Source organism: Typopeltis vanoorti, chromosome 6 (genome assembly GCF_054136105.1).
Source record: "Typopeltis vanoorti isolate ZY-2024b chromosome 6, IOZ_Tvanoo_1.0, whole genome shotgun sequence".
NCBI lineage: Eukaryota > Metazoa > Arthropoda > Arachnida > Uropygi > Thelyphonidae > Typopeltis > Typopeltis vanoorti.
Window position 1 is genome coordinate 52,576,777 of NC_143554.1, and position 23,768 is coordinate 52,600,544.

General features: G+C 34.4%; 1 protein-coding gene across 2 annotated transcripts in view; it reads right to left on the minus strand.

Annotated features, from left to right (window-relative positions):
• Positions 1-23,768, minus strand: part of LOC150105454 (unconventional myosin-Id-like) — a 435,962-nt gene that overhangs the window by 30,077 nt on the left and 382,117 nt on the right. For both annotated transcript variants that reach the window (XM_090394828.1, XM_090394829.1), the window contains 2 exons: positions 1,871-1,972; positions 1,652-1,765 (listed from right to left, as the gene is read on the minus strand). In XM_090394828.1, the coding sequence (XP_090250954.1) occupies positions 1,652-1,765; positions 1,871-1,972 (216 nt within the window). The remainder of the gene's footprint in view (positions 1-1,651; positions 1,766-1,870; positions 1,973-23,768) is intronic.

Below are 23,768 nucleotides of genomic sequence, written 5' to 3' on the forward strand. Positions count from 1 at the left end.
CATTACCTTGTCTTCTTTGGCACTGAACAACTGGCTTCTGTCCACTGTTTCGATTCTGGTGTGTAATGGTGAATCCAAGTCTCATCCATAGTAATAAATCGACGCACAAAATCAATTCTTAATGTAAAATGTATCTTACACGTTCTTTTGAAATGCCTATAGTCTCAGCAATTTCATGCACTTTGACTCGCTCATCCAATAACATATTGTATACTGATGAATGATTTTTGGTGTTGTTACACTTTTTGGATGTCCTTCAAGTGGATCATCTTCAAGGCTGGTATGGCCGCGTTTAAACTCGGCAGCCCATTTCTTAATTATCAAAAACGAAGGAGAAGAGTGCCCATGAACTTCAAATGAATTTCTTTTGGCACTAAACCTTCTTTTACAAAAAATTTTATAACTGCACAATACTCAATTTTATCCATTTCAAGGGATACAGACAACACTTTTGCTTCAGAGAGCTGTATAAAACAAACTACTTGATAGAATGACTTGCAATTTCACATGGATGCTTATGAAAGATGTACCAACTTAAAAAAAAAAATCTTGCCAATAGTGTTGCCATCTATGGTCGAGGCAGAGAACTTTTCAGACCACCCTCATAAGCAAGATGATAGTCTCATACACAGCAATGAAATTCATCTCCACCTCTGGAGATGAATTTCATCAAAAGATGGAGAAATAACATCCATCCCATGATGGATGGTATTTCTCCAGCTATTGGATGGAGAAAGCAGGTATGTGAACTACTAAGTGAACTAGGAAAACGAAGCATACAGGCATAGAAATCAAATGAATTCAAACACGTCATTAAAGATCTACTCTCTGCATTGATGCCTGGATTCCTTTCCTTTCCCTCTCAGTGACAAGCATAGCAAGTGATTTCATCACAAAGTTTCTTGTATGGAGCTCAGGCAAGAAGAACTGCAGTGTGCTTGCTGATTTTTGCTGGTTGTTAATCAAAGAAACTACTATTAGCAGAAGATTACTTTTTTTTTAAATTTATAAATAATATGGTTAAAAAAAATAATGCAGTATCGCTTGTAGATTCATGTGCTACAAGTTCAAATTCAGCATATTGAAATTAATGTTACACATATTTCTGCATTAAAGAAAAATATGTCAATCTTTTGCACAAAGTATTATCTAGAGATATTAGAAGATTTAAATATCCTACATCATTTTGGATGAAAATGAAAAATTGTCAACTGACATGTTAATAAATTTATGTATAATAAATAAAATTATTTCCCATCTATTTCTTCATTTCACATCAACATCATAATCTTAACCCTCTCATGCATGAATTTTTATATTCATTTATAAAAAATTATAACGATGATACAGTACCATTTAATCTTACAGTATTACCATAAATTCATTAATTTTGCTAAATTTGTGCCCTGTATATGCTAAAAATAATGTCCTCATTTGAGGACATCATTTTTATGTGTCCTCATATTCAGGCCCTTATGAGAGGGTTAAACTATCACTGTGGTATCATGATTCTGTTTGTAATACAAATTATGAGTATAAACTTAATTTTTGTCTTTTCAATGTTAGCAACATAAATGAATATTTCCTTCTTTCCATAAAATTATACAATAAATGTGCAAACTGAGCTTATTGCTTTTATCCACTCACTCACCTCACTAAATGGAATAGCAGGTCTTAGTGGCCTAAACCTCTTGTTGTCCAATTTATAAAGATACTTGTCTGTAACTAGAAGGACTCGCTCAGCACACTTGTTATGTTTATTAACCTAAAAATAAACATAATGAATTAATTAAGTTTTAAGAAACAGTTCATTTTATTTAACATAAATTAATCATTAAAATATTAAAATATTTGATTAAAATATGCCGACCTTTTTCACAAAACTAGAAAACAGAACTTGACGAAAGTGATCCTTGTTCTTCAGACTTTCCACGGAAGAAGTGAATACACCTGTATTATCATTATCTGCAGTCTAAAAATTATTTAAATAAATTCATGTTAATCAATTACCTAAGATATTTGAAATGTAATAATTATGGAAATTCTTATACTTACAATGAAAAATAAATGTGCTTATGAACCAACAAAATGGTGGCTTGACTTTTCAGTGTGAATCCATGTATGTTAACTCTGAACATCTAAATTTTGTAAATGCTTCCAGTTGTTATTCATTTGTTGAGTAATGCTTAAAACTATTTTGTAATTTCATCAATCTTTCATCAGCAAGAATCAACAAAAAACACAGCTAAAAACAAAAAGACAATCCAAATAGCAGGAGGGAAAAAAAAAAAAAACTATTAAAAGTTAGCTGGAAGTAGGCATCCAAGATGCATAGTGGTTCAACCTCAGTGTATGTTGGCTCTCCTGTGCCTTGAAGGAATGTCTCATAAAAGCAAAGATGCAGGATCCATTCATCATTCTTGTCCAGATATAAAGAGTTTTTGATAATTCTGATAACTTCTACAAATATGACTTTCTTTATAAATTCTATGTTCAATAGAAACTGCCTAGATGATAAGTTTGGATTTTTCATTTTATAGAACTTACATTAATTTTTTTTTTTTTTAAATTGTGTGTCAGTCTAAATAAATGCTTCATTTACAATAACTATATGACTGTTTTACAGTTACAATAACTATATGATATTTTGAACAGCTTTTCTCTGGACACTTTATCACATGCATTTTCCAGATCTGCCAAACATTAATACAAAATATCATATTTCCATGATTTTTGTACTATTTTAAAATAAAAAATATTATCCTGATATGTGGGCCAGAACATAGATTGTGCTTCTTCAACTTTTTCATACCCACTGCTCAAGTATACTTGCATAAATCTCATCTGGAACACTTATTAGGAAAATTTCCTTAAAATTCCTAAATTCAAGTTAAGTTTCAGAGAAATTTTCAATGCATAACTTAGGTCTATTTCTCCTTTTATAGATGAGTACTAGAAGAACTGTAGCCCAATCTAAAAAATCTATCCTTCTAATTAGGCATAAGTTATATGGTACAGCCACTGTAAAACTTTTATAGTCACGTCTGATTCTTTTTACAGTACTCTTTTCTCCATCTTTTTCTCCAGGTAGATGATGATGTTCATGTAGTTGCAGTTCACTGTTGTTGGTGGATTGAGTGGTGGAGACAGAGTTATAGAGTAGGTGCCCTCCCTCAGTGAGTCTTTGGACTCCTTGGAGGTGTCACATAATAATAATAATTTCAATAACCTTCAGAACATTCTACCATTCAAGTATATTAAAATTTGTAAACTGTTGAATGCAAGTGGAATTTCAAATGAGGAAGCATATGAGATGGAATGACAGATAGTGAAATATGCAAAAAAGGAATATAAACACGAATGGAGATGCTGACGACATGTAAGGCAGTGATAGCCATGTGAAAGGTGATATGAAAATTACAGAAAAGAAGAGTTCCATATGATGCTCGAAGATAATTCCATACTTGAAGTATGTTGGACAAATGAGTAAAAAAACAAAACATGTTTTATGGACGTAAAGACTCATGTCATGATTGAGGCTGTATGTAAGCAAGTAGATGATATAATTGCATTGGAATGAATAACTTGAAATCGGATAAATTTGGTATGAGATATGAAAGTTGCTGAGTGAGATGAGGCACAAGCTTGATTTCAAATGATTCAGTGAGCATACTGCATAGAAGAAATGGTGCAGTATGTACAAGGTGATTTTGATGTTCAAAATGATTTGTACTTGCAGGATGGATTACACTTGAATATGTTTAGTGTTAGGTGATTGGAGAAATTGTTGTTTAGTCAAAAAAAAGAAGAAGAATATGAATAAGCAGGGAAATGAGAGGTGCCTGGGTGGTTGTCTTAAAGTATGAATGTGTGTGCATTAACTTAGGAAGTTGTAAATAGGAGTGTAATAACATACACAATGAAAAAGAAAATAATAACAACAAAATCCAGTTCCTTTTTTGAATAAGCCATATTTTAAGAGTTACCAGAATACTAATCGGCATAATGCACATAACACTAATGCTAGAAGCATCAGGAATGATGGTGAGGAGTTCTTAGAATTGTTAGATGTGGACCAAATTATTAGCATTAGTGATTCCTGGCTGACAAAGTAGTCTTAGGCATACACATGATTAGTAATGGACACAATGGATTAGAGCAGCACTTCCCAAATTGTGGGCTGCGGACCACCTTGGGGGGCATAGGTTTTGTTGAGGGGGAGCGTGAAATAATGAAAACAAATTCAAAATGTTTTAAGACTAAGTAGATTTTTTTAATCTTAAAAGAAACGTATTTAATTTTTATTATTTATTATTTCTTTTTTATTTTTTATATTTTAATGGAAAAAAAATTACACATTGGTGCAGGTTCACAAATTTTGCTTCCTGCATATTTCGGTGCTTAATGAAATAAAAAAGCTTATTTATATAAATGAAACTTATATAAATAAGCATATATTTACTAATATGTAAATATATGCTTATTTATATAAGTTTCATTTCAAAGCAGAAATCTAAGAATTGCAGTTTCACCTGATATTGACTTTTTGTGTAGCAGTATTGAAACATATCCATCACATTAAATTGTTATTAAACTTCTTTTATGGTTTTAATTCTTTCTTTATTACTAATAGTTTTACGTTTCATGTGCTTGTACTGCAAATGTACCATAATAATATATCTATCTATATAAAAATATGAGATAATGTGCCATGTCAAATGTGTATGTAAGATGCTAAAAATGTAATATTTGCATTTGATTTTTGCAATATTCGCTGTGTATGTTTTGTATTGAATATAAATACAATAAATATTATAATAATATATGTCTATATTACGATTTTTTTCCGAGGTGGGCCGTGAAATATTTTAATTTTTCCAAAGGGGGGCCCCGACATCCAGAAGTTTGGTTATCTACCTAGGTACTGAACAAATGAGGATGGGTTGGCAATTTAGCATTTAGTTCAACACACTATAATCTTACTGGCTTACTAAAACAACAGAATGGTACAACACGATGCAATTTTAAGCAAGCTGGGGCATTATCAGCTTAAACAAGGTCCTTGTTGATTTTGTCAGGAAATCAGGGTGAATGGTGAAAAGTCAACTATAGGAACAAACCCTAACCCAACAAATCAATACAGCACTATCAATATAAGAAGCATCAATGCAAATAAGTCAAACTGGCAGAAGAATTAGAGGAGTACCACATCGACTTAAATGGTGTTACTGAAACAAAGATGACCAAAAAAAAAATTCATTCATCTAAATAACAAATACAAGATCCTATATTAAAGAAGTAATAATCAGGGAAAGGAAAGGTTAGAATTAAATACGGAAGATTAAACGATGCGATTTATTTATGCCTATAGTCCCATAGAAGATTCTGCTAAGAAAGAAATGGAGTAATTTTATATCAGCTACCTTCATTACAGAAGGTAGCTGATATAAAAACGAGTTGATTCTTGTTAGAAATCTAAACAGCAGAGTAGAAAATGCTTTGTGAAAATTTGGAAAAAATGGCACAGCTAATAAAAATGATAAATACCTGCAGGATTTCTGTTCAGGACATGGAGCAGCTAATACTAACACCATGTGTCAATGTAAAATGTGCAAAAATCATGTAAGGAATCAGATATGATAAAGGTGAGAGAAAAATTGAAGAGTATCATATACTTGTATAATAATAATGATAATAATAATAATAAAGATATTCTAGATGTCAGGAGTTATTACTTTGAAAATTTGTTCAATGAAAGAAGTGACAGAATAGTGCCAGAAGATATTCTGGCACTATTCTGTCATGAGAAATCAGGAGGACATATCAATATTTGAAGGAGAGAAAAAAAAAAGGCATCAGAAACTAGAAATGTGGAAAGGCAGCTAGAGTAGAGGATATTCAACAAGAAATGCTCATATATGGAGAAATAAATGTTTTACAATGGCTACATTGGATAATTCAGAAGGCCAGGTCAGAGAGTTGAATTTCATGACTGGAGAAAAGCTCTGATTTTGTGAATTGTGCTACATTTTTTCCTCAGTAACACAAGTGTTCTTTAGTGGCTCTGCTTTTGGAGTTTCATTGTTGTTATATAGCGTGTTATTTTTGGGTTACCAAGAAGGTGAAGTCACAGTTGGCAGCATTTGCGGTGGAAGAGAAGATAAGTTTTCGCTATCTAGTATAGTTGAATATAGCGTTTATATATATATATATATATATATGTGTGTGTGTGTGTGATACAGTGTTTATATAGCATTTAGTTATATAAACACTGTTTAGTTTAGTAGTCACGGCAGACGCAGCTGCAATCACAAATGGCGTGTCACCAAGTCCTCCACCATTTAAGAACTCTATTATACGTAACATAATAAAGGACTTTGCGGCATGTAGTTTTTGCGGCATGTAGGCTTCCCGTGAGTTGGATATGTGGCGGGTGAGAGACGGGGGAGTGCATATATGTGCAAAATGCAGGCAGTGGGAGGAAATCAATGAATTAGATATTTCGATAACTGACCTAGTTGCGTCAGGGATGGGAAATGAATGTAAATAATGTGATAGGAGAGAATGACGAGTGAAATATGAATGAGAAAATAAGAGTTAGGAGTGTGGAAGGCTTGAATGACTGTGAAGTTTTTGGAGATGGTTTTGATTGGGTAAATGAATGGCAATTAAGAGTGACTAACTTGCAGAGAGAGATAGATGAGCTGAAAGAGGAGGTAGAATGTCTTATGAACAAGATGAGAAGTATGAAAGATAAGATTAGGAGAATGGAAGAGATGAATGCAAGGCGAATCAGAGTAGGAGTAGGAGAACGTTTTGGGAATGAAAGAAGAGGAGAGAATAGAAGCAGTAGGAGAGAGGGAATGAGAGAGAGGCTTGGGAATGCTAGAAGAGGAGAGAATAGAAACAGTAGAAGAGAGGGAGAGAGAGAGAGTTATGGGAATGATAGAGGAGGGAGAATGAAAACAGTCAGAGAGAAGAAATGAGAAGAATGCGAGAGAGAGAAATTGCTAGAACCAGGGGATAGAGTGATGCCAAGACAACAGGTAAGTAAGGGAACATAGAAAGAAAGGGTTAGATCCTCATCTCTCTCTGTTTCTCTCTTCTAACCCTTTCTTTCTGTGTTCCTCTACTTACCTGCTGTCCTGGCATCACTCTATCCCCGGTTCTAGCACTCTCGATGATCTGTGGTGTGTGCAGGATAGGATGCCAGAGGTGTGCTTACCTGGAGGAATGATATAAAATGTGGCTATGACAATTAAGAGGGGTGAAAGGATGGATAAAATGATTGTGATGGTAAGCACGAATGACTTCAGAGGCAATGTAAATCGGGCGGCGAGAGATCTGAGATTCTTGATCGAGGTTGTGCAAAAGAAAACACAGAGAGGAAAGATTGTGTGTGTTGCCCAGGTATGATAGTGACTAGTTGAGCAGAAGAGCAGTAATACTGAATAGTATAATAGCTAGAATGTGTCAGAAGAGAGAGGATTGGAATATGTGGATGCTTGAAGGGTGTTTGAGGACAGAGGGGAACTGTATGTGAGAGACCGCTTGCATTTGAATGAGGAAGGACGAAGGCATCTGGAGAAATACAGGGAAACTAGAATTCCCAGGGTGAATGGTAGCAGGAATGGCCTCTTGTGGGAATGGGTGCTTAGGGGAAGGGGACAACATCAGGTAACACTTAGTCCAGTGAGGTCAAGAGGGGAAAATGACAGGTATAGAAGCAGTGACATTTACTAGTATGTTCTTTCTTGTGGTTATATCAGTTGCTTTAATATCATTTTGTTCTAGATTTTATCAGAACTTTCCAGACCCCCCCCCCCACTCATATAACAAGGATCTGTATTTAAATTCTGAAGATCTGGAAAAGGCATATGACAAGGAGCCAAGGATAAAAAAACTGTTCAAAATGCTACAACTGTATAATATAAATGGGACATTATATCAAGCAACATATAGTCTATATTTGACTATAAGTCAGCATACAGAAATTAAGTTTTAAGATTGTCTGACAAAATCAGGTGTGAGACACAGGTATCTCAATTGCTGTTCATCTGTGACTAACATTATGAAGGGAAAAGGCATTAAACCTAATATAAAAATGGAGATACTGAAATAAATGTGATATGAAAATCAGCAATAAAAACACAAGAAGCTATAGAAATAGGCAGCAACACTGAAAATATCAGCTACATCCTGAATTAGAAATCTACAGAGTAAAACAGTTCAGCTTAAGGCACAACTTTTAGTGAAGATGGCAAATTTAATATGTTGACAGAAAATAGAATTAGTACAATTAGTATGGTAGGGAGTCCACTGAATAGATTCCATGAAATAAGAGCAAAATTAGTCAAACCACTTAAGTACCTATATAGAAGACAGTGCTCGAACCAATTTTATCTTATAGATCAGAGAACTGGGTTAGAAATAAGACCCTGGATATTATTTCTCATATCTGTAATTCAAGCTGGGAATTACAGATATGAGGATTTCTGAGAAAAATAAGGGAGTGAACAAATAACATTAATGGCAGAATCACTCTAAAAATTAACATATCAGGAAAGAACTCAATACTGTAAAATGTTCTGCTGCTGAATTACAAAATATATTATATTTAGCGGATTATATTCTTGTTTCAATCTTTTTAATAATAATACAATATTTTCATAAAAACTGCTTGTATATGTATATTATTTCTGGGAAAACTCCCATGTTACTCCTCTTAATAAACTATTATAATTACGGCTATTTTGCCTGCTTCAGTTTAGGAGTGCCCCTGTTTAAATGTCATTATTATCAATAAAGCTGACAAAGGGGACACTGTAGTCATCACAAACCAAACCGATTACCACAACAAAATAACAGCCATCTTAACTGACCAACACACCTACCGAAAAATACAAATTGACCCCACCCCCGACCTCATAAAACAAATCAACAGTACCCTACACATCCTAAAAAATGAAAATAAAATAGACAAAACCACACTGAAAAACACAACCCCCTGCACCACACACATCCCTTGTATGTTCGGACAAATAAAAACCCACAAAGATGGGTACCCGATGAGACCAATAGTCTCCTACAAAAATATCACCACAGCCCCTTTATCAAAATTCGTAGCGAAACTTCTCAAACCATTAGTTACAACGTCTAACTTCATGATAAAAAACACAGACGACCTTTTCAAAAAAATAAAAAACCTAACCCTATCTCAAGATGACATCCTCACTTCATTGGATGCGGCCTCTTTATACACTAACGTGGACGTCCCCAGAACTTTAGACATCGTACACACACTACTCACAGAAGACCACACCCTACACTCTCGTACTAAACTAATGCCCATTGACATTATTAACTTAATAAAACTAATAATCTCAGCAAACTTCTTCAAGTACAACAACAACATGTACATTCAAATCTTCTGACTCCCCATGGGCCAAAACATCAGTGGACAACTAGCGGAATTATTCCTAGCACATATAGAATCACTCCTACTCCACCCTTCCCTTCCCCCTGGCATCACCTTTTATGGCATATACGTGGATGATATTCTGTGCATTGGTAATCCCACACACATCACCACCTTAAAAACATCCCTAAACGGTTACAGCAACAGACTAAAATTCACCACAGAAACCGAACAGAACAAATCATAAATTTCTTAAACTTGACATTAACCAGAACACACAACAAAATAGCCACAAAAGTATACCACAAACCCTCACAATCGGAAACTACCTCCATTTTCACTCATACCATCCATATTCTGTTAAAAAATCTGTCATCTTATCACAATTCATAAATGCCTACAAATTTTCAACCAATCAGAATAATCTAAACGCAGAAATAAAAAAACTAACACAGATTTTCATAAATCGCAACTATCCTACACAACTGATTAAGTACACAAACAAGACGGAAAAAAAAAAAAAAACGGCAAAACAACCCTAGTACCAAAACGAACTTCCCAACACAAATATTATCAAACTACCATACACCCAAAACACATACAAAGCTTATAAATACATCTTCAAACATACTGACTACAAATTGGTATTCACCACAAACCAAAAACTGGCAAATCTAAAATCCACCAAACCTCACACACACAGAAAGAAATATGTGAGCATCACAATGTAGTCTATAAATTTCCCTGCCAAAAAGACTGTGATATCACCTACACAGGTTCCACCATCAGGTCTTTATGGGCAAGACTACAAGAACACTTCTGTGATTGTAACATCCCTATTCCAGAACATTTAAACACTAAAAAACGTAACATCAAAAAGAAAAATCGAATACAAAGCACAGGAAAAACGGAAATAGCTGTTCACGCCCTTGAACAAAAACATACCCCGCAGATCGACAAGGCCATCATAGTAGACAGACAAGACAATGAAACAATGCTAAGAATATCAGAAACAACAGCCATAAAATGTGACGCAAACTCTATCAACATACACAGGCCCTACATAATCTCCGAGGTTTGGAAGCTTCACAACATAAAATTGAGGTCAAATCCCGACCAATAGGCGATAACACAAACACTTCAAAAACAGAAGCACCTACCCACCTGACATAGCATCCACTTTCCCAATGTGTTCAGATGACGATCGAGAATAGTTGAAACGGATCGTACCCCGTCAACCCCCTTATCCCTTCCCCCTCCCTATATAAAAAATCAACCCTTTCACCTTTCCCCCACCCTATATAATATAGTAATATAATATATATGTTTATATATATATATTACTGGAAAAAAACCTGGGTTTTTCTAATTTAATTCTCCCAAATTGTCTACCCCCCACTCCACACACTCAGTAGTTTTTTGGTAATCGCATAAAGAAGAAAAGCCGCAACATCCAGAAAAAGGTATGTGTAAATTTCTCTTCCTTATGCTACATATACTTTTTGGTATTACATCTACAATGCCCTAAAAATCCGTGAGTAAATAGCCAATGACATTTAAACAGGGGCACTCCTAAACTGAAGCAGGCAAAATAGCCGTAATTATAATAATAATTGCATATATATTTAAATTAATCATTAGATTATCTGGATACAGTGTATGTAAAAAGGAATATGTTAAAATTTTTGTATAAATATATATATATATATATGTGTGTGTGTGTGTGTGTGTGTAGAAAGTATTTTTACCTTGGGTATAATAAATGTTAAAGATACCAAGCTATTTTAAACCTGGTTTTACTCCATTTTCCCAAGTACGCAAACAGACAAACAAGTCAAGTTTGCGCCTGCAAGTGTTGCAAGTCTAGCTGATCCTGCACGTAGTGCAAGACCAAGGCAACTCATGGTAAAAGTAAAATAAGCTCTGATCACTAATCTTAATATTTACCCTTAATGCAAAGCACATCTCCTGGATGAGATGTAAAATACTTATAAGCTCTGTATTACTAAAATCTTGGTATTTCTAGCCTGGTTCCCACTGATGAGACCTCAATAAAGGTTGAAACCGGTCTGGGTAGTGGCCTCATGCCTTTAATACAAAGCATCATACATCTCCTCCAGGAGATGTGCTTTGCATTAAGGGGTAAATATTAGTGATTAGTGATCAGAGCTTATTCTACTTTTACCATGAGTTGCCTTGGTCTTGCACTACATGCAAGGTCAGCTAGACTCGCAACACTTGCAGGCGCAAACTTGACTTGTTTGTCTGTTTGCTTACTTGGGAAATGGAGTAAAACCAGGTTTAAAATAGCTTGGTATCTTTAACATATATATATATAAAGTAAGAAATCTGATTTTGCAGAATATAAGGTTCTTTGTCTATATGGATACTGATTTTTCACTAAAATCCTTTTAAATTTGAAAGATTCTTCAAGGAATGCTCTGAATCCCTTTGCAATCCACCTAATTTAAATCAAAATGATGGCATAGAAGTTTTAAAATCACTAATAATGTCACATATAATTGTAATATATGTAAATGACAGGACACTTTTGAATTAGGAGGCAACAATAAATACAAGAGTTTTGACTAAGAAGGAACATGTTAAACTCTAGGGTAGGTTAATATAATAAACTCGGATGCCAACTTAAAGTGCCATGAGAAACTGCATAATAGCAGAATCAGCAGTGCATGGAAAGTGGTTAAAGCATGCCTGAAGGAAGTACGTCTGACTGCATCCACAGAGTTAAAATAATAAATGGCATGGGAAATAAATAGATAAATGACACTTCAGAGCAGAAATGCATAAAAAATATGCATTTCTTATGGTCTTTATTCTGGAGCAGAATAAAAAGCAAACCAGGAAAATGACTGTCGTGTTGAGGAAGATATCAAGTCAGATAATAAAATGTAGTTAGTCAAAGAGGCCAAGAGAAACCCAAGATAATTTTATTACTATATAATAAAGCAAGAATGACTACAGAAAAATAACCTTCATGAACTTGGATGGCAGGAAAGCATCAGAATTAAATGTTGAGTTTAATAAGGTACATACTTTTATTTAATAAGGTGTGATGAAAAGTTGTGATAATCACTATGAAGGAACTGAGGTAGAACCATGCAACTTACACATTATTCTACATAATCCCCATGAAGTGTTATATATTTGTTACAATGAAATTACAAAGATTGCAATGAAACAATAGCATTGTTTCATTGCAATCCTCTGAGGGAAAAAAGTCTTTCCCTTCTTGCACAAACCAGTCCGCAGCTGCAGATATGACTTCATCATATGGGGGGAAATTTTGTTCCTTTCAAGTGTTTCTTTAAATTTGGGAATAGGAAATAGTCAGATGCGACCAGGTCTCGTGAACAGGGTGGGTGATACAGACACTGAAAGCCCAAACTGTGTATTGTCTGTTGGGTTTCATGAGTAGTGTGAGCAAGTGCATTGTCCTGCAAAAGCACCACGCCTCTGCTCAGTTTCCTACAGCATTTTTCCTTCAGTACCCCTTCAATACTTCACAGCTGTTGAATAAACTGCTACTGTAACAGTTTCACCTTTTTTGAGGTACTCGATAAGGATTACGCCATTCATATCCCAAAAGACAATGACAAGAACCTTCCCTGCTGACTTTTGGGTTCAGAACTTCTTTGGCCACGGAGAACCTTCCACTCCATTGACTGTTATTTGGTCTCTGGATCATAGTGATGAAGCCATATTTCATCAACAGTCACAATACAAGCCAAATAATTTGTGCCTGATTTCTCAAAACGATCCAAAATCCCTTGAGATGACAGCACACATTCTCTCTTTTGGTTGGCATTCAAACATTTGTGGATCCACTTTACTGAGAGCTTCAGCATGTCCATATCTTAAAGGGTTTTAAGATATGGACCTTTCTTGGTCATATTAGTTGCTTTAACCCTGTGGAGGTCGTGGTCAAAAAAATTGCAGCATAAGTTGCATGTATCTGAGAGATACATTCATTACTAGTATGTGCTAAAATGTGATAAAAACTTAAAAAAAAAACACCGCAAATATAATACATGATGTTAATTTATTTTCAGTTACAATCTAAAAATTACTGAACAAAGAAATAAAGAAAAAAACCCCAACTAAATCAATACTATACTGACATCAGAGTTCACAGTATCTCTCAGATACAATTTACTATCAAATATCAATTTCACTTTCACATTCAACTCTACCATTCTCATCATCGGACTCGAGTAACATTCGCTGAATCTCTTCAACATCTGATGGATTATCCAATCGATATATTTTTCCAGCCATTTTCAATGATAAATAATAATAATAAAAAAAAACTAACCCTATACTGACATCAAAATTCGCGGTATCTCTCAGATACAATTTACTGTCAAATATCACAGACCTTCACATAACACATGTTAAACCAAAAACTAACAGTAAAAAACAATGCGGAATATCACTCATAACATATGCACGTGCAGCTAGTCATGACCTTCAAGCTATACACTGAATATATATAAGAATATTTATATTAAACAGTTTGCATGTATCTGTCAGATCAGCTGCGACCTCTGCAGAGTTAATATTATTTTTGTTCTATTACAACTATTACAACTCTATAATGATTTATAGAGTTGTAATACCCTTAGTTACCCTGACTGATGCAATGAATCAGTCAGCCAGTTTCTCTGATGTGGTGATTGAGGTATTAAAAAGGCTGGTTAGAAATCACATCCAAAGGTGGGCAGACAGCTATATGATCCTTTGTAGATCCTTTGAACCCCCCCCCCTCCCACATTGTATTAACAATATGGGGAGTCACTATTGGCTGGTTTTGACCTTTATTGACGTCTCCTCATTGAGAAGCAAACCCAAGATGATATCTAGATAAATTAATACAGAAGTATTATTATTATTGGATTCTGAATGAAGAGAAATTAAAATTATTAATACTCCCTTCAGAATCCAACATAATCCACCATATCAAAGGCTACATTTGTAGATATTATTTAATGTAAATCTTATTATTATGCATATAATTACCTTTGAGTTTTTTTATTTAATTATTTAATCTGGGATATGTATTAATAATGGAAAGGACTCTGTATAAAAAATAACGTTTAGATTATTTTATTTATTCCTATATTAATAGTAGAAGAATTTGTGTTCATCATATTTAATTGTATATTATTTGAATTGAAAAATATCCTTTTATTTTTTTTTATTTCTGTATGTGAAGGTATAATGTTATGAAATGCTTATGCTTATGTACTGCTCTAATTGTTGTCATGGAGATGGAGTTAAAAATAGAAGGCGCGAGCGTAGTAGTGCGTGAGTTATGGATGTGAGATGGAATTGATATGAGCTAGACGGTGAGAACAAGTTTTGGCAGGAAAACAGAGTGAAAATATATAAACGGAAAGCGAAAGTAAAAAAGAAGAGAGTGGGTCAGGAGTTGGTCAAAGCAGTTAGTCGGCAGTCAGTCAGCACTAGAACTAGGGACTGGGTACAATTGGAGCACTCTGCACAGTAATGGCACTGAGAACAGTACAATAGAGATGAGGAAATAATTTATTAGCAACACAGAGTTAAGTAAGAGGCTGTAGTACAAAGAATTAAGTGCTGTAATCAGATTACGAAGGATCGAAATGTAAATTGACAACTCAGAATATTGATATGGAATTCTGAAGTTAATGTTGTATTCCAGTTCTTTCAAGGAAGATTAGTAGAAAGCTGATTCTATTGTAAAATAGTATATGGGGAATAAGTAGATTTTCTAGTGCAAGTGTGTCTGCATATGTGATGTGCTGAAATTAAAGATTAAGTTAATTTAAAGAAGATTACTTTTGAAATGTGTAGCTCCAGTGTGATAATTAACTAAAGTTTTAAGTATGCCTCAGTGAATAATATGTGCAAAGATTTATTCCGGTAAGAACAGTTGTACTTTATAGCATTTTAGAGTGAAGTTATAAGAGTTAGCTGCTTCTGTTAAATCCTAACATTAACTGTGGTGTTTATGCTGAATTTTGCCGAAGCTAGAAGATTAATAAAGTAATAGCTATCTCTTGACTGAGCTATGTGATTTCTGACTAAGGGATAGATAAAGAATACTATTGTTAAAATATTTGCTGTGAATTTCAGTGGTAAAGAACTTTAGAACCATCTTTGCCTATTAGGGAAAAATAAGATTTTGAAGCTCAGTGTTTAATACCAGAAGTTAAGTGAATGTTATGTGTAGTTGAACTGAGTTAATTTTGCATTATCTTGTATCCAAAGTATGCTTATGTATATATTATATAACCTTGCATTAAATGTTTTGTTTTATTGATTTCAATTTGTTGTTAGCCTGATTCTTTTCCACTGCACCGTTCATAAAATTATCGGACCTAGCAGGAACCTCAATTGTTAATGTAAAATTCGGCCTATAAGTAAACATTAGACTGCTAAAGTTAATTAATATTTGATTACACTATTTTGCATAGACTAATCTGAATATAGGGTGGTACAGTATAATAGAAATTTCCCTATATTTGGATTAGTAATCAACATGCAATTAATTAACCTTAATAAGAACAACGTTAAAGCAAGATGGCGGATCAAAAGACAGGAAGGACAATCCAACATTATTCCTTTTTTTTTTTTTACCTCCTTGGAGTCAAAAGACTCATTGTGAGAGATCAATGCAAGTCAACACAAAGGCTATCATACCATTCCGTTTGCCATTTACATTTTCACCATCTTCCCAGGCAATGCATTCCATATTCCTACCATTCTCCATGCAAAAACCAAATTACATCTTATCCTTTTACTCATTATTTCCTTTTTCAAATTCCAGGGACGACCCCCTTGTCCTTGTTCCTTCTCCTCGTTCTATTATATTAAAAATCTCCCCAGTGTTAATCTGATAATAACTCTTCCAACAGCTTATTATTAAATATTCTGGATGAGAGATGGTTGTGGAAAGTTTTTTCAGTTGGTCACCATATATATTATACTTGACAAATTATAATCTTATTTTAATCCTATAACCTAAGCATAAAGTATCTTCACAATTAGTCTATTTGTATATAAAGAATGTTGACTTAACTTCGATTTCCTTAGCATCCCATGATGTATTATGATAAAGGAAACTACCCTTACCCAGACCAATAGCATTAGAAGATACAAAAGTTAAATCAATGCAGTAGTCATGTGGAAAGATTTTGTGCAAATATCTCACATCCAAAGTATTTAATAATAAGTTGATACACTTTTTTTCTACTTGTACATGGAAAATATATGACTTCTGCATTGATTTAACCTTGGTTATATTCTTGGATCTAGCTCTTACTAATGAGACTTTGAAAAAAAAAAAAAAAAAAGGTCGAAACCAATCCAGGTACTCAGCCCTTCCATAATATTTCTGTTTTTATTCATTTAGCATGGTTAAAATACAAACAATTAATGGAAAAAAAAAGTAAATACATATTGACAGTTCATTTAACCAACTGTTGGGAGTAAATGCAAATTCATGAAGCCTCCAGGGATGGAGTATGTTAGGCAGTCATCAGTGATATGATGCATAGTCTGCACAGTACCACACATGCAAACAAGTAACTGTGAAATTCCCTACAGATGTAATAAGCAGGAACAGCAGCTTTGTCCAGTCCTAAATCTGTTTAGCTGGCTCCAGAGGTGTTGACGTAGATTGAATCCTGAAGGTTTGATAGTTGAATCTGTAATCAGGTACTTGTTTGTAGCTCATTCCAGAGAGTCTTCTCCACCAGTCTTGGGGACCATCATCTAGTATTTCCATAAGCCAAATGGGAGATCTGGAGGCAAGACAGTAAGCTGGAGAGATCTTGATGTAACAGGAAGGTTCATGTTATTTCTGATTTTATTTATTTCTCTAATGGTAGCTTCTTTTCTGAAGCATGGAGGAGTGATGCAGATAAGAACAGGAATGAGAGAGAAGTAGATCTTAAGGTACCCAAGATAGTTCTCATTGTTATGTTTCTGCATCATGGGATACTAAGGTAACTGATGTGAAGGCAACAGCCGTTATATGCTTCATGCTAAGCATAATCATGAAATTATTTGTTCAAGATTACATTTTGCAATGACAACATTGGTAGAGTGCAATATTATTATCATCATCACACCCTTCATGGAGTCATCATGGGAGGTTCATTCAACTGATAATATAGTTATTCTATTGAATCTTAAGATCCTTAATACCTCCTTCATTAGTAACATGTTCTGATAATGTGTTCCATTCAATCATGATTCTCTATGCTAAAGATCTACTATTCACACCATTCTTTGCCACACTCTTAAAAAACTTCTAGAGATGGCCTCTGGGTCTTCCTATCTCACCTTCTACTTTTTTTTATAATCCATCTCTGTATTAATCTGATAAAATTTCCTCACTAACTTAAATGTTTCTATCATATCACCTTTTTTTCCCCTCCTATCCATTAACTCTGTAATTTACATTCCTTTAACCTTTCTCCACAGCCAACATTCCAGAGTACTGATATCAGACAATTGCAATGTTGAACTAAACCTGTAAGAAAAAGAAAGTTATTCTCTTACTTTATAAGGCATTGATAAGATTAGATCTTAGAGTAGTCTATATTTGGTGTATGGATATGGATTCCAATTAGATAGGGTAACAGCTGAAAAGATCCAATGCAGGTAACAAACTGGCCTATGAAATTCCACATACGAAGAGAGACTGAGGAATATAGTCTTGAGTAATAAAGTGAAATTTTGCAGTTTATGGTGGGTTGGGATAGAATATGGTGAAGTTAGGGAGCATCTGAAGTCCAGATTCTTCTCATAGTATGTGGCAAGTGTGTGGAAAGGGCTACTATTAGATGTTGTAAGTGTATCTTGAATCAACATATTCATTAACTAAAGACAAAAATACTACTAATAATATACATGGTTGCTTAAAAATCAAAGACAAATATCTGGGAGGAGACCTCCATATCACCGTTAAGGAATGCAGAGAACTGCCTGGGATTCTGACAATGTCCAGTTGTCACCTTCATGTGGTGCATCCCATTCTATACCCATCCACTGGGTACTGAACAAATGAAGATAAGCTGGCAATCTGGGACTTAGCCAACCAAACTGTATTCCTCTATGGACTTAAACAAGAAATTCACATGATGATACAACATGAGCTTTCATGCTGGCTGGGGTGTTGCCCAGTACCCCTCCCACACACACACTGTTTTCACCAGATAACCAGGATAAACAGTAAAAAGTCAGTTACTGGAACAAATTCAAACTTACCATCAAGAAGAAGAACAAGAAACCCAACATTAGAAGAATGGAAAATAGGAACCATCAATATAACATGTATTAATTAATCCAAAGGATATCGAACTTGCAGGAGAACTGGAAAAGCACCACATGGATGTAATTGACATTACTGAGACAAAGAGGACAAAAACAGGTGGGATCTTACTTATTTAGTATTATTAATTATTTAGTATTCTGTCTATCTTATGGGGATTACAGCCATTGGCTAAGAAGGTGTGATGTAAGCGAGTGAGTTCAGCAGTGAGAGTATTATCATTGGAACAAATCGCTCTAGCTCTGTGGATTAGTGCATTTCAGGATACCATAATGTGGAGATGGGTGATGGTGATTGTTTGTGCAAATATCTCCTTGTATGTATGGGTTTTCTATAAACTGAAAATGATAAGGAACCATCTGGAAGAAGTGTGATTAGTGTATCTAGGAAGGGTAGTCATTAGCTTCCAGTTTGTAAAGTGAATTTTTGGGCATTGGCTATTTAAATATGCTAAGAATGCATCCAATGTGTCTGGGCCATGTGGCCAAATAGCCAGCACATCATCAACAACATAGTGTAGCCAGAGCACTGGTTTGAGAGTGGCTCTATTGATAACTAGCTTTTCCAAGTGTTCTATGTAAAAGTTGGCTGGAAGGGGGGGGGGGAGAGTATTGCTGTCCCATCTAAGAGGTTAACAAGAAGTTAAAGAAGCAATTCTTAAAAAGAAGAAAGCAAACTGAAAGTTCCTAGTAAATAAGTTGGTGGATGCCTTAAAAGAATACAGAGAAAAATGCAAGAGAGCTATAATATCAGAAAGATGAAAAAATGTTCTGGAAGCTATTAAAAAGCTTAGAATGGAAAGAGTAGGTAAAAGGAATCAACAATGATAAAGATGACATGAAAACTGAAGATGTGGATATTATAGATGTCTGGAATAAGTGCTTTAAATGACTCTCAAATGAAACAAGAAATTCATGAATCAAGAGGTCTGGAATATGTGGATGACTAAAGTGAGTGCAATTGATGATAAGAGAAACCATATGCAAAAGATGGGCTCCACTTCAACATGGAATGATGCAGGCAATTGGACAGATTATTGGTCTCTGGGCAAGTGGGAGTGTTAGGGGCAGGGAAACTAGAGTTACCAGTGTGGATGGTAGCACAGGTGACCTCCTTAGGAGATGGGGAAAATTTATGGTAAATCAGGAAGTAAGAATCAGGACAAAATAATAAGTATAAGAATACAATAATACACTGACTATACAAGCACCAGGGGGATCACAAATAAAGAAACATCAGTGTATTATCAGTATACCTATTATTATTATTATTTTCCTCCACTCTGTTTGACTCCCTGACATAACATAATTTCTTCCCATCTCCCAAATAACTATCCCACAAGAGGTAAGCCACCTGGAATGAACTAGAAGCACTGATAGTTTCAAAGCCTGTCCAAAGATTACTGGAATCAGTGAAGTATGGTTGACAAAGATGATGTTCTGAGAGGAACAGAAGTCATATCAAGCTATATCATTGCATCTGTAATTTGACTTATACTGGTGAAACAGGATGCATATTGCCTATCCGAAAAAAGAAAGAACATAAACAGCACATTAAATTTAATAACTATGGTAAATCTGGCCTTTCTGCTCATGCCCTGAGTACACTACATAGAAATGAGTGGAAAGACACCTGTTGTTTACATCACACCAAAACATGGTATGAACGTAAATTTAAGGAGGCCTGTGAAATTCTTATCAACCACCTAATCTTAACACGATGGTCTAAAAATCCCAAGAATATGGAAGGCACATATTCTACACACATAAGGTTTTCATACAAGAGTTAATTATAAATAGGACTCTAAGTAATCCAGGATCTTAACTCTAATATAACAACTCTCATGTTAAATTAGGATACCTTGCTGTAATAAAACTATCTATATGAATTTGTTCTCTGATGATGTTATAAATAGAATATAACTTTCATGTAGTTTTTTTTTTTTTTTTTCCTACTAGCGGTCAGGCCAGTAGAATAACGGTTGATCTGTATTACTTAACCTAGGTATTTCTAAGCCTGGCTCTCACTGTTGAGACCTCAATAAAGGTCGAAACCAGTCTGGGTAGTTGCCTCTTGCCTTTAATGCATAGCATCATACATCTCCTCAAGGAGATGGGCTTTGCATTAAGGGTAAATATTAAGAATAGTGATCAGAGCTTATTTCACCTTTACCACGAGTTGCTTACACTTGTACTCCTTTACGGGTCACTTAGACTTGCAATACGTGCAGGTGCAAACTTGACTTATATATTTATCTGTTTGCTTACTTGGGAAATGGAGTAAAAACCAGGTTTAAAATAGCTTGGTATCTTTAATATATATTATGCCGAAGGTAAAAAACTTTCTACACACACACACACACACATATATATATATATATATATTATTATTACCCCAAGACCTCATGGAGTCAAAGACTCATCTGGGAACCTTGAACCTTATATATATGTATATACTCTAGATGATGACCTTAATATGAAGGTCAAAACATTGGAAAATTAAAGTAATTATTTCTAACACGGTTGTAGCATAATTTGTTGGAAATGAATGCTGATCACCATGTAACACTAAAGGAAAGAATAAGACTCAAGCCAGGAATGTGACTAGTAAAGAAGATAAAAAAGAAATACACAAGGCAAGTGAGGCAATCCACGGAAAATTCTAAGAAATTCTTTTGTTATATGGCAGTAAGAGAAGAAATGACTGTGGACAAATGATTCTGTTGGATGGAAATGGGAATTGAGTAACCAGTGCAGATAACAATGTAGAATTATTTAATGATCACTTTAGTGGAGTATTTCATCCTGGAAAAGTAGGTTTATTTGCTAGAGGGATGGGATGGGTTCAAGGTTTAGAAGTGCATGAGGAAAATGCACTTCAAATAGTAAACACTCTGGAAGTTAATAAGGCAGAGGAAAAGATTTTGCCATCTGTTTTAAGAGAGTGTGCTAAGGAATTGACAGCTCTGTTAAATTCACTGCTTAGTAATAGTCTAACTACTGAAAAAGCACTCAAGGAGTGGAATGTGGGTAAGATGGTACCACTGCATAAAGGTGATGATATAAGTCAAAGTATAAACCACTTTATATTTCCTCTGTTTTTATTAAGATTTTAGAGAACTTAGCATACAAAACTAGACAGATAAGGTTCATGTAAGCTCAGTATGGATTTGTTAAGATACACTGTTGTTTCAGTAATTTGCTTTTATAATAAATCTGCACGTTTTACATTAGTGCAGATTTAGGTTTGAGAAGTTATTTAAAGAGAGTGTTGAAGCACTTCTATGCCAACCCAAATTTAAATCAAATAACTGCTTTCTATTACCAAGGTTTGGGAGATTTTCATCCTCATAAATGGCATATGAGGATGAGAACCTCCCTTTTTTTTTTTAATACAATGCTGTGACATTCAATTCATTATCTAAATGTAAATTTTCTTTCAAATCACTTACTTTTTGCTTTAATTGTAATCATATTTTAATTTGTAGCCACCTGTAAGGTTGCATTCCAGCACATGGCTCAGCTCTGTAAACAGGATTAACATACTTTGTTCTGGCTTCACCTTGTGATTATGCTGATGCACTGATGATGACCAGTTAGTTTATGATTGAAATATTTGCAATAATAAAAATCATTATTTATTCTTGTGAATACATATGTCTAATAAACTTTATATCACAAGTGCCATTAAAAACTCAATACTATCATTAGATTATGTGGAGATATTCAGTTACCTGCAGATGATATGAGAGGTTATATTAATAGTGCCAATCAGAAAGATTTGGATAAGCTGGACAGGATGGCAAATGAATGGAGATATTAATCAGGATTAACAAGAATTTTTTATTGTTGAAAGTTTTTTCATCTTTAATTTATAGTTATACTATAAATTAAAGATACCAAGAAATTATATTCTTTGTTTCATCCTTTATCCATAAACAAATAAAGTTTGCCAATGAAGTAACTTCTCGAGTGGCTACTTGTATATAGAGACTAATGAGTTCACATCAATTGCTCTAGTATCCCATAATGCAAAGCACATATCCTTAAGGACATGTATAATACACTGCATTATATACATCTAAAAGTGTGTGTATTTTGCATTATGGGATACCAAAGCAATTGATGTGAAGTCATTAGCCTATATATACTAGTAGCCCAGTCGAAGTTACTTAAAGTCCAAACTTTTTTTGTTTATACTTGAATAAAGGATAAAAGGATGAAACCATAAATATAATTTCTTGCCATCTTTAATTTATAAGCATTTTTAATAGTTGTTAATTTATAAATTAAACTTGTAAAATATGATCAACATCTCCAACATGTTTTTTCTTTCTGACCTCAAATCCATGACTTGTCTGTCATATGTAGGTCAGACCATATGAATATGATACCATAGACTACCAGGTGTTTGTTAAAAAAAAAAAAAAAAGGGGGGGGGGGGGGAAGCCATTCTTGAGAAGGTGCTGAAATCAGTTAGAATCAGATAAAATCTCTGTATTGGATGTGTTCTAGTTATGGAAAGAGATGGCTTGAAAATAAAATTAAAGAGGGCCCGGAGTTCTGTCTTAAGTTGATCTTGATTTTGTAGAATCAAAATTAACTTAAGATTAACATGCTTGATTCTTGAGGTTGTGGATGAAGCATGAAGACAGTGTCTTCTGTAAGTAGGTTTATGATATATACCTCCAGAGAGAGACCGTTATCAGGTTTCTTTATGATGAGGACATCTAAGAATGGAAGTTTATCATCATATTCCAGGTCTACTATGAAATTAATTATAGGCTTTAAAGAATTGGAAGAATTAAGAAAGAGCTGAGGATCTGTAGTCATGTTTCCATAATGAAGACATCACTGATGTATCTTCACCAAAAGGGCTTATTTCAAAGTAGTTTCAGCTAGGAACTTGATTAACACAGGGAGAGCTAGAGGAGACCATTTGTCTTATGAAGATGGATATCTACTTGGTGTCTACCAAGTTGCTTGTGACTGTCATCGTTCTTACTTTGGA